The 13358-nt window shown below is 33.9% G+C and overlaps 1 protein-coding gene across 1 annotated transcript in view; it reads left to right on the forward strand.

Annotated features, from left to right (window-relative positions):
• Positions 1-503: 503 nt before the first annotated feature.
• Positions 504-13358, forward strand: part of r-l (rudimentary-like) — a 39710-nt gene continuing 26855 nt past the window's right edge. Inside the window, exons 1-3 of the mRNA XM_089102876.1 lie at positions 504-687; positions 6125-6379; positions 9405-9527. Of these exons, the coding sequence (XP_088959002.1) occupies positions 559-687; positions 6125-6379; positions 9405-9527 (507 nt within the window). The 5' untranslated portion in view covers positions 504-558. The remainder of the gene's footprint in view (positions 688-6124; positions 6380-9404; positions 9528-13358) is intronic.

The following is a 13358-nucleotide window of genomic DNA, read 5'->3' on the forward strand; positions in this document are numbered from 1 at the left end:
ATCAAATTTAACAGTTTGAGCCACTGACGCAAAAAATATAATATAAATTTCTAACTGGCCTGTCAATAAATATTAAAAATAGGAGCCAGGGATATACCGTTCCTCAAATCTATTTGCAACAATTCTACCTTATGTAATAATACAATGTTCCCAGGTTGATTAAATGGTGAATTAATTTGAACGATGATTCATGTCTATTAGAATTAGACGGTATTTACTGGATAAGAAAATTGTTTCTAAGCCTCAAATTGTTTTTTGATCCTCTTTTTTTTCTTCTGCAACAACTAAATGGTTTGAATAAGCTTATTTTCAACAGGCAACACTGATGGAGACATTTTTGAATAGAAATGAAGACAGGTAAGCACAAGCACAAAATTTATTGGTAAGCATTGAATCATTCAGTTAGACAACTATCTAGAATGCTTTTTGTCTGTGGTATGAGCACGGGGATATCTAAGGCCATCTATATGTAAAAGTAACAGAAGAACAGTAATTTTGAATTTTAAAGGCACATGCTTAAATTTGAAGCTTTTAGAGAATACAATCAATTTAAAGGAAATGGAGAGCATAATTCACGAGTTACACAATATTGGAGCTATTAAATTTGGAGAATTTATGCTTAAAAGTGGCCTTGTTTCACCCATTTATTTCGACCTGAGAGGTGTTATATCCTATCCAAAATTAATGGTAAGGAGGCTAGCTGGGTGGGAAGTCTATTGTTCATTTTCTGAAAGATAACCCATATTTTAGTCAAAAGGTTTTGTCTGACAAAGGTTTTTGTCTGCAGGATTGTCTGTGCAGCAGTATGACTCTTTTTGATGTGAAACCTTGCTGTGACCAAGTTGGGCCCAGGATTGCAAAAAACCTCCATTGAACTGGAGGTACCAGAGACTTCTTGCTGTCCAGTTCTAAGCCATTTTATGTGCTTTGGTGTAGGACTGAGAAAATGTGTTGGTCCCTGTCCTGCACAGGTTCTGGGGCTGTTGCTTTTTCTGAGGCCAAACAATTTCAATGATTTAAAGAATATGAAAGCTGTAACTTGGAATGTTACAATATTAAAAAACAATTATTGTAGCAAAATTTTGACTGACAAAACAGATACCTCAAACTGGACTTGTTACAAGTTTCAGAAACTTGTATCCCAGAGGTAAGAAACATGAAATTAGGTTATATAGAACTTAATTACTCAAGCAGGAAGGATGGGGTACATAGACAGGGAGTAGAGCTCATGATGAATAATGAAGCTGCTAAGTCCTGTTTAGGTTAGGAAGATATTAATAATAGAATACTAATTGCTAATTTTATGACCTAAAAGTGCAGAGTATTATCATAGTAGTATATGTGCTTGTTGAACCAACAGATGAGGATAGCATTGACTTAGCTGATTTTTACTTACAGTTAAAAAAACAAATAGACAGGGTCCTTGGTAGAAATATGGTGTTTTTATTAGGAGAATTTAATGCCCAGGTTGGTAGAAATAGGGATGGATGGTATCCAAAGTGTAGGAAAAGAAAACAGTAATTATTACACACTTCTGCAATTTTTTAATGCAGCACTTGTCATAAAATTGCTGAAAGTTAGCATGGTATTGACAGCTAATTTTGCTTTAAAAAGCATTGCATATATTAAATATATAACCTAACCTGGGTACTTTATTCCCATCTTAACTCCAAAAAACAACACTTTAAATATCTTAAAACCATGCTAGACAAAGTATTTCTCTCAGCAGTGTCTTGAATCATCTTGTAAAAACAGGTATATATATATATATATATATATATATATATATATATATATATATATATATATATATATATATACATGCTAAGACAGCTTACCTTATTGGTTATGTTATTGTAAATGGAAGACTAGCAGGAATAATACAAGATACTAGGTTATATAGGAGTGCTGTTATCAAGGTTAAAGGTAAAGGTGACCATCTAGAAGTGTCTAGGATTAATTTAAAGCTGAAATTTTGGATATTTAACTACCTTCAGGGAAGCTATATATATATATATATATATATATATATATATATATATATATATATATATATATATATATATATATATATATATATATATATATATATATATATATATATATATATATATATATATATATATATATATATATATATACAAGTAATGCTCACAATGGTCTTATGTCAATTTTAAATTCTTGATCAGCATGCCTGAGACTCTAGGCAGGCATGCATTTCCAAAAACTAACAAACAAGTATATGTCCAATAAGAAAGTCATGCATACTCCTGCCATTTACCCATGCCCCAGCCATTTAAACATTTTCCTCTCAAATACTTGGACTATCTGTCTTGGCTTTTCTCTGTCTACAATTGGCCATGTCTTGATGCAACCTACTGCAAAATACTTGATAACTTTAATTCAGAATCCAAGGTACTATCTGTACTGTTGAGTGTGTCTTGATGGTACTATTTGGTAATAGGTACTATTTAAAAGATAAAGACGGCTTTAAATGATTGTTTACCTGTTACTTAAAGCAAATTTATTGTTCTATGTGAATTATAAATTCTTGGTCACCCTTTTTGAGACCATAGGCGGGCGTGTCTTGCTTGCCTCTCATTACAGGCAATCTAACGGTCTTATGTCAATTTTTGAATTCTTGATCAGCATGCCTAAGACTAGGCAGGCATGCCTTTCCAAAAACTAACCAATAAGAGAGTCATGCATACTCCTGCCATTTACCCATGCCCCAGCCATTTAAACATTTGCATCTCAATTACTTGGACTATCTGTCTTGGCTTTTCTCTGTCTACAATTAGCCATGTCTTGATGCAACCTACTGCAAAATACTTGATAATCTTAATTCAAAATCAACGGATTCTGAATTGAAGTTATCAAGTATTTTGCAATAGGTTGCATAGGTTGCATCAAGACATGGCTAATTGTAGACAGAGAAAAGCCAAAACAGATAGTCCAAGTATTTGAGAGGCAAATGCTTAAATGGCTGGGGCACGGGTAAATGGCAAGAGTATGCATGACTCTCTTATTGGAGACATACTTGTCAGGTTAGTTTTTGGTAACAATAGTACCATTGATTTTGAATGGTAAATAGTACCAAAATCAAAATAACTTTAATTCAAAATGTCAATTTTAAATTCTTGGTCAGCTTGCCTGAGACTCTAGGCAGGCATGCCTTTCCAAAAACTAACAAACAAGTATGTGTCCAATTAGAGAGTCATGCATACTCCTGCTATTTACCCGTGCCCCAGCTATTTAAACATTTGCCTCTCAAATACTTGGACTATCTGTCTTGGCTTTTCTCTGTCTACAATTGGCCATGTCTTGATTCAACCTACTGCAAAATACTTGATAACTTTAATTCAATATATATATATATATATATATATATATATATATATATATATATATATATATATATATATATATATATATATATATATATATATATATATATATATATATATATATATATATATATATATATATTTATATTTATATACAAGTAATGCTCACATATACAAATAACAAGCTCCCATTCTTTCATCAGTTGCTTTTGTTGAAATATATATATATATATATTTACTTCTCTTGCATCATAATATAGCACATAACAAGTATTTTTTTTTTTATAATTTTTGCAGATTTTAATACTGGCTCCATCTAGGGAAAAATCTCAGTGGATCACTACGTACCACCTGGCCCAGTATGGACTGGGGGTGGTGCATAGTGAGCCATCCTATTGTACATACTGGGCCACTTGAAGACTTTCACATAAAAGATGATTTGTTTATTGTGTTAAATCGGTACAAAGGTAAACAAAACTTCTAAAAATGAAACAGGTGACAGTCATTTGTTTATAATGTTGAAGTGCTAGAAAAGTAAGAAAACTAAAATGCTATGCTATAAAAAAAGTGTTTGGCAAGAAATGGAAACTACAGATGTTTACCAATCCTCAAAATTAAAAAAGAAGATGCCCTTGAAGCTGTCCCTTTTGCTGGGATCGGGGTTGAAATCTTCTTCAGAATATCTTCATGGGAATGCACAATGGTGTCTCCTTTTTTTGGCCACTTCCACCTATTCACTTCCGCCATGCTCAGCACACTAACTTAGGCAGAGTCTTTGTTCTTTACCTGAACCACTCCAGGGAGGTATTTGCCCTCATAAATTTTTTTTACAAAATTGCCAACTATAATTGTGTCTATCAGTCTGTCCTCTGGACATAGCTTGTCTTCTTCCTCCTGTCCAATGTGAAGCAATGAATCATCACTGTCATCATGGAGTGAAAGGCTTCCATCACTGTCCTTATCAAACTGTAAAACCTGCTTTGCTGCTTTCTTTTGCATTCCTCTTGGCTTTGCAGCTTTCCACTTTCTGCTGGCTCTTGTTACTTCCTATGTTTTGATTTGTTGCTTTACAAGCATATCAGTCAAGATTTTGGATGAGCCTTGCTTCCTACCTCAGAGAGACTGCTTCCTAGGAGCAGCTTTAGCAAAAGGCTTCACCTGTTCTGGACTGAAGGCAATGGAAGATGAGGGTATGTACGCCTGTCTTCCATTGTTGGTCATGCTTGCTCTTTGAAGTTGAGGGCTGGTACTCACACCTGTGCTGTTAGCCTCTGGGCAGGAGTCCACAGCTTCAGTGTCATGATTTGTGGTTCTGCTTGATACTGTTCTCCTCACTTTTGTAAATTGTTATTATTATTAATGGTATATAGCCTAATTTCTGATTTTTGCAGGCTGCAAGTCAATTTATCTTCAGTCAAAGTCAAAACCATGATTTAATTGCCCAGTATCTGGTATTCTTCTTTATTATTTGATTTTCAGTCTTATACTTGTTTAACCTTTTCCTATCCAAGTTAATATTAAAGAATAAAAAAAAACCTCTATAATAATTTTTATTTTGAAGGCATTTTTTGTCCATTGTGTTCCTTGAGTGGGCATTGATGCACACAGTCTTGATCATTAAAAATTTCAGAATATCCTTGCAAATGGGCCTAGTGTAAAATGATAAATACTTAAATTTACTTGTTAAATTTCTGAATTTTAATGTAGACCAACCTTTGGACTCCCCCCTTCATTGATGGGAGATGACATGGGAGTATTTAAAATAATGAAAGTTTATGTAGGCTATATATACATCTTTTAAATTTAAGTTAAGGTACCATTGATTTGAAATCAATATGTATTTTTTGCTTTAAATAAAGTTTTATTTATTGTTTAATGGAATTCAAAAACTATGGATCAATGTAAATTGCATGTGCTAGAGACTAACATTTTTTTGATATTAAAATAATAATATTTATTTGAAACCCACTTACATCGAAAGATAAATAGCAGAGTAAACAATTAGAAAAGAAACAACAAAAACTTGATGCAAAAACGAAAATGAATAATAACATTAATCAACAATAACATTAAATAATAATAAAAAAATACAAAGTTACCATCTAATTTTACTTCCCCTGAGTAAACCACCTACTGGCACCTTTTAATAACTGTCAATTACTGACATTAATTTATTAATAGCTATTGATGAAAAATAGCAGCAAACTACTACTGATGAAAGGATATCTTTTGAGCAATAATATATATATACATACATATATATATATAATATATAAATATATATTTACATAAATATATAATATATATAAATATATATATATATATATATATATATATATATATATATATATATATATATATATATATATATATATATATATATATATATATATATATATATATATATATATATATATATATATATATATATATATATATATATATATATATATATATATATATATGTAAATATATATTAGTTTGGTTGTTTTATTTTTACATGTTTATCAATCATGTAATCATAGTCAATCTACCTTCATTTACAGTCAAAACCATGATTTAACCAACCAGTATCTGGTATTTTCCCATCTAATTGTAATTAACTTGGACAGTTGTCCTAAGTAAACCACCTACTGGCACCCTTTTAAAAACTGTCAATTACTGACATTAATTTATTGATTGCTAATTATGAAGAATGGCAGCCAACTGCTGCTGATGAAAGGGTAGCATTCCAGTGACAAGCACATTTTGAGTAATAAAAACTATGTTTTTTATAGAATCAGCTTGTTGAACAAGTTTGGTGTAAAAAAGAGGAAGCCAAATTTGACCATATCTGTGGAGTTCCATACACTGCTCTACCTCTGGCTTCTGTTCTCTCAGTTCAACATAATGTGCCAATGCTGCTGAAAAGAAAAGAAGCAAAGGATTATGGGACAAAAAAGATGGTAGAAGGCTCTTTTCAGCCAGGAAATAAATGCCTGGTTGTTGAAGATGTGATTACCAGTGGGAATAGTGTATTGGAAACAGTTAAGGTGATATATGCTTTTTCATTTAATTTGATTTTTCATGTGATTTGTCCTTGAATCCATATTATTAGGCTTATCTTGAGCAATTACAATCCACTTTTTATTCTTATTTCTTTCTTTTTATTTTCTTTCTTATTCTTATTTATTCTTTTTATTGTCTGTTTTTGGTTTTAAAATTCCTTCTTGTCCTTCAAGTGTATCAAGTTAGTTTTTGTAAAGCAGGAGCACTCAAATTGGTAGGAATATTTTTCAGAACAACTGCATAAGAAGGTTTATTATCATAAGAAATGGGAGTAGTGAGGGGGGGGGGGGGCTGATTTTGAAGTATGTTGTCATAAAAACTGATACAACTGCACTGAAGAGTGTCAAAAATCCTCACCCTTCAAGAATTGTTCCAAAGATGCTTTCATCTTCTCTGAAAAGTACTGTATTAAATTTACTGATTTGTCCCCTACCTCTACCTGGAAAAATTAATTAATCCCCTCTTAATGGTTATGAGTACATGTGTTCAAAATAAATGCTATCTGACTAATTTTGAAAGTTTGTGCAAAGTAAATTGCTATGTGCATACATGGTAAATATGTTAAGAATGTCAAGTAGAGCTTGAGTGATGTCATAACTTCTCCCAATTCTAATACTGCTTCCCATCTTAAAACACTGGTTCCGATTCCCAGCAAGTTTAAGTTTACCATATTCCTCATGTGTTACCTCTACATGATTTTAAATAACTGTGACCCCCTGGACCTCAGAAGTCCAATGGAAAGAAGCCCATAAAGCTCCATAATTAAAAAAATAGTGCCTCTTAAAACTTCAATGACAAATTTCACTACCACATTCAGTTTACATCAAAATAAAAACATTTTTTGCTCCCTGGATCTTAGGCTATTCATAACTGAAAACTATGATTTTCTAAGATTTTTGTTTTAATTATTTCGAAATTATGAAGTTCCATGGGGCAGTTTCACATTTTCGTCAGTGTTGCCATGCTGAACTGTGAAAATAAATAGGCGAAACTAATTGTGTTCTGTGTAAGATCATTATTTGATATAAAATTGGTTCTTGTCAACTAAGCATCTAAAGTGTCAAAATTAAATTTAATGTCAAATAAAGTAATATCTTATAGAAATAAAAGTCAACATGTTTAGAGTTTGTGAGATAAACAACTCACTAAGTGTCTGTTTAAATGTTGTTGTTTTTCTTTTAAATATGAAAAATATCCTATACTCTTTACGGTATTTAATATTCTATATTTAAATACCCTAAAATACCCTATAGTGAATCAAAGTTAAAACTTGCAGAAACTCTAGTTTATGCAAATAGCTGATTCTACTTTTTTGAGCTTCTGAAAAATTTAATTTTTTATATTGTCATGAGTAATTTTTCTAATGCAAAATAGTATTTTCGATTAGATAGTCCTTGTTTTATTTGCTATATTAAAATTGATGTGTTTTTTGATAAGTTGGAATGAGTCCAACCAGAAGAATTCACTTCCGGGACAGTTATAAATGTCGTGAATTTCGTATCTATCCTATTGCTGTCCTAAGTTGAGACTTGCAGATAGTATGTATGAAAGCGTAGTTTTTGACGTATAGGCTATTTATCATGAAGTATTGAAAATCCTACATTTTAAAATCTAGAATTTTGTAGAAATTGGTCTATTGCACTGCTAAATAAATGTCTTGTGATGTCAAATATAAAATGTTTTATGCAGAATAAAACAAAAAAAATCCACTGGTTTTGCATGATGACCCATGTTGGAAAAAAAAAAATCCGCAGTAATTCTTGGGAAAGACACTAAATTTGTGCGTGGGAAAACACCTACTTGCACGACAAGCAAAAGCTTTTTGAGTTGTGGTAATAATAAACAAATCAGTGTATTTTTGCCAACGTGTCTCGACACTTCTGCTTTGACTGTCAAACCACTGGTATGACATGATGACCCACGGTGGGAAAAAAAATCCGCGATCATTCTTGGGAAAGACACTAAATTTGTGCGTGGGAAAACACCTACTTGCACGACAAGCAAAAGCTTTTTGAGTTGTGGTAATAATAAACAAATCAGTGTATTTTTGCCAACGTGTCTCGACACTTCTGCTTTGACTGTCAAACCACTGGTATGACATGATGACCCACGGTGGGGAAAAATAAATCCGCGATCATTCTTGGGAAAGACACTAAATATGTGCGTGGGAAAACACCTACTTCCACAAAAAGCAAAAGCTTTTTGAGTTGTGGTAATAATAAATACATCAGTGTATTTTTGCCGACGTGTCTTGACACTTCTGCTTTGACTGTCAAACCACTGGTTTGGCATGATGACCGTCGGTGGGGAAAAATAAATCCGTGATCATTCTTGGGAAAGACCCTAACTTAATTTTAAAAATATAAAAATAAATTATAAGATTCTAAAAAAATATACATAAAAAAATATGTAAAAAAATATATTAATTAAAAAAAAATGAATAACGTCATTATAATTATCAAACTAAGATTAACTTAATTGCCTTTGCGGGAAATAAACATGGTTTATTGATTAAGCACAAAGTGCAAACTAAATATTAATATTTCATGGCTTAATATTTCGACGATCTATCTCAAATAAAACAATTTCACTCTAAGTTTTGTATTTAGAATGTATTATATATATTGAAGTACAATATACTTACCGTTGGGGAACCAAGACATTCTGTTTATTTTTAACTATAGCCAACAAGGCTGGTCTAATGTAATGCTTCCTTCACAAAGCAAGTGATAGCTTCATTGTTCTATTTAGTTCTCTAATATAGGGTGATAGAATTGATTTTTGCAATAGCATTAAACAGTTAAGTGTTGAAACGCCACTTAAAATTGTCATTATTTCATGTTATAAAAATTATCATGAAAGATGTTAGGCTGAATTATAACAATATACAAGCTTGTAATCTATTCTAACAACGAGAAACAAACTATCAATACTTTATGAGGGGTTTCTATCTTTTATATCACCCATCATTAACTGTAATTGTTAAGTTCCCATGTCTCTTTTTTTTAGCTGCTTCGAGATCTCGGATTGGAAGTTGAAGATGTTATACTGGTGCTAGACCGGGAACAAGGAGGGATTGACAATTTATTGAATCATGGAGTTAGACCCCATGTGCTAACGTCTGCATCTGAGGTACAATGCTTTTTTTCTTTTAATCAGGAAAGGATTTTTACCTTTGGAGCAATTTGCAGACAACAAGAAAACAATCCAATGCAACATTTGACTAGGCTACCTGTTAATGGTAATAATAAAAATAATTCAAAAATAATATAAAATTTTGGAATTAAAAAATACGAAGCATTAGAAAGGTGTCATTTTTACCTAGTGTGTCAAACTTAACCTCTTCTGTCATGACTAAGCTTTCCACTGAATCTTGAGTATTTTTCCGAGAAGGGGAGGGATGTTTACCCTGTGTGTCAGGATCTGAAAGGGACTCTCAGAGAAATTCCTGATTTCTCTGAAATTTCTCTGAATGAGTTATCAAGAAGAAAAATAAAAATAAAGTTTGTTATTGTAAGGTTTGAAGGCTGCAAGATTGTGATTTGTGATTGTAAGGTAAGAAGGTTTGTGATATAGGGAATATCTACTCAGCCAAGTAATAGTCACATATAAAATTGTTGTTTTTAAAGTTTCCGAAAGTTCTTTTTTAATTTCTGTATTTTTAAAAACTTGGAATAAATAGGTTAAATTCTTACAGTTCTTTTATAAGAAGGCTTCCCCAAATTCACTGCTAACCTTATCCAGAACTACCAGCTTATATGGTCAATATCCATCTTTTATCTCAAGGATAAGTAAGGGGGGTGTGTGTAAAATTTACGTCAACTGCACAATTCCATGGGTCTCTGGTATAATATAATACTGAATCCCGTAAAATAATTCTGATTTCTACCCTTAAGGTCTATTTAAAGGACCTCTCCTCTCGGCAAGCTTGGAAATTTCGGGTGCAAAACCGCATTTTTGGGACATCTTACCCACCTCCCGGAAACATACTCTGATCTCTTCAATCCTCCTGGGCGTGGCTAGAATCTTTTCCAGGTGAGGTAAGTTTACTCTACTGACTAAGCTTTACTCTGACTCTTAAGTATTTTTCAGGGAAGGGGGGGGGCATTACCAGGGCTGCCAGAGAGTCCCTGAAATTGAGTGAAGGTCTCTATTGGTCCCTTAAATTGATAAAGGTCCCTAAAGTCCATTTTCTTGCTTTGGTTTAAAGCTTTGTATTCTGAAGGCTACCAATACCTGTGAGTATACGGTTTTCAGTATTTTTTTTTGGAATGACATTCTTGGAACCTCTTTTTGCTTGTCTAAGAAAGACAAAACTTGTTGTTACTTAGACTACAGCGTTACTATGTGGACAGAGCAGACAGACTAGTAATAAAAAAGAGCGACCCTCTTTGCCTCTGGAGGCAATAAGCTAGGAGGCGGCAAGGTCTGGTTGGCTTTGTTAATTACGTAGAAAACTTCTAAGTATCACTTTGTTGCACACAGAGGGGAAAAAAAAATAAGAGAATGGCTAGAAGTACAAAATACAAAGGAAGCGTTGTTAAAACAAGGTTTCTTGCACGATTTTGAGCTTACATACATTTCTTGAACTATCAGACTGCTTCTTAGTGCCGTTTTCTATTTGCATACATTTTTGGTAATAGCCTATATATTTTTCTACTAACTTCTTTTCTTTTTTTAAATTTTAGGGTTTGAAGTTTCATTTTGGATTAGAATGGAAATTTCAAACTCTGGGAGATTTGGTTAGAAAAGAAAGATGCAACAGGACACCAAATGATAGAGTGGTGTAGAGCCGATCCTGGAGAACTGTTCTCTTTCTACTGTTCTATCTGCAATACATCGCTTGTCTGTCATAAGGGCTCCTACGTTTTACTGCAGAACGCCAGAACTCATGAACATAAGAAAAATGTTACCATAAAGTTAACGCCGAATCAGCTTCATCCCTCAGCAGCATCTTACGTGGAGAGTAGTGAACTGGCAAAATTGCTCATGCACTTAGGTGCATCCATAGTGCGGGATGAATCAGCAGTTGCAGAAATTACATTGGCTCTGAAGATGATTGAGTCTGACTATTCTGGGAAATCCGTAGACGGAAAAGCAGATAAATATGTAAAAATGTTTCCAAGATACAATGGTCAAATATTTTTCCTTCGGGAAAAATAAGTTTGCTAATTTTTTTAACCAAAGCTCTTGGGTCCTATTTCCGGAAGATGACCCTTGATGAAGTCAGCAGAAAGCAGTTGTTGAAGGCGTTAACTTTTCTACATCCCAATGAAGTTACAAAGCCAGTTTCTGCTCACAATTTATTATATGTTGCCAGGAAGTTACCCATCACAACACAAAAAGACGTGCTAATTAACGAGTTTAAGCTAGTCCAGTTATCTGGACTTCCATTCGAGCCATGAAGGATTGATGACAAGTGGAACAATGTGATCCAGGAAGGAAAATATCCAAACTTGTCTGAAGTCGTAAAAATGCTTTGATCATTTCTCACCGGTCAGCCAGGATTGAGCAGGGTTTCTCGCTTTCTGGGAGGATTCTCAAAGAAGGAAGGTTTGATGAATGAACGAACTTTGAATGCAAAACTTTTTGTGATACATAGTTGGGGCAGATTTGGAAGACGTGCGCAAAATGTTGCTGTCTCTGAAGATTTGATAAAACTAACCAAATCCGGTAGAAAGGGCTATGATTTGTACCTACAGCAGGGAAAAGCCTTGAAAGAAAAAACTTAGAAAGCTCGTTAAAACCTCTTTGAAAAGACAGACAATAGAGACTATAAAGAAAAAAAAAGAAGCGTTTGGTACCAAGGAACAGGCTGCAGACTAGTTACTGAAGAAAGCTCATAACCAGCTAAAAAAAAAAGGCATTGAAAAGAAAGACTTACCCTTATCTTTTTCATCATATTTTTGCATCTGATTATTTGTATTCAAAAGTAGTGTTCAGAAAAAAAGAAGGAAAAAGCTCCTCCCATCGCATGATGAGTCTCAGGTGGTCTCTTTCTTAATTATCACTTGGCCTCTGATCACGGAGAGATGTCTGCAAATGATTATTCACATTTTTTTTTCTTAGTCAAGGGTCATTTGCTGTTGTGTCACTGCTTTTTCTTGCAAAAGCTTTCTGAAAACTGAATTTTGGAGTCCATTTTGCGTCCAGAATAGTCCCTAGAGAGGTCCCTTTTTCGACTAAAAAGAGGTCCCCAAGTCCCTATTTTTCACCACTTGAACCTGTGGCAGCCCTGTATTACCTGCTTCTACCCTTCAGGTATGTCCACGGAACTACTGAAATATTGCATCTATGTATATCTTTGAGCTAATGTCTGAATCTATCCCCCCCCCCCGCGCAGGAAATTCGCCCTTGCCCCTTCCCTCCGCAGACAACTACGCCCAGAAGATTCCACCACATGTAAAATTGAGCTGTCAAAGGTGAAGTAACACAAGTAAAAACAATGAAGAAAAGAAAGGATTTTGGGATATAATTTTGCTAAATTTCAAAATATAGGCATAATATATGGTTCTGTCCATATTAAATTTTCTTAGTTCCGACTTGGAGTTCGACTCTATGATATTGAAGTTAAATTTAAAAGACATCCTTAATGGTACTTCAGACGGGAAATCCTTCTTATATGTGCTTAGTGGACGTGTTCCTGTTCTTACTTACTTAGAATTAGATCCTTCCACGCATGGGGGCGCATAGGGCAGCGACAGTTGACCTCCAACTTAGTCGATCTTGGGCCAAAGACCAAAGTTCATTCAGTGGGGTTCGGAGACTCGTCGTCTCTTTCTCCAGGGACCGACAAAGTGTGCTGCATTGTCTTCCACTCCTTCGAATACCGGATGGGGTCCTGTCCAACACCATTCATCGTGGGGGAGGCGTCCTTTCCTCATGCGGGTAATATGCCCCCAGTACTTCCATCTTCTCATTCAGATCTCGTCGGTCACCAGTGTTTGTTCGGTATATGCCCTT

Source organism: Artemia sp. Qi Xiang Cuo, chromosome 17, assembly GCF_049724085.1.
Source record: "Artemia sp. Qi Xiang Cuo chromosome 17, ASM4972408v1, whole genome shotgun sequence".
Classification (NCBI taxonomy): Eukaryota; Metazoa; Arthropoda; class Branchiopoda; order Anostraca; family Artemiidae; genus Artemia; species Artemia sp. Qi Xiang Cuo.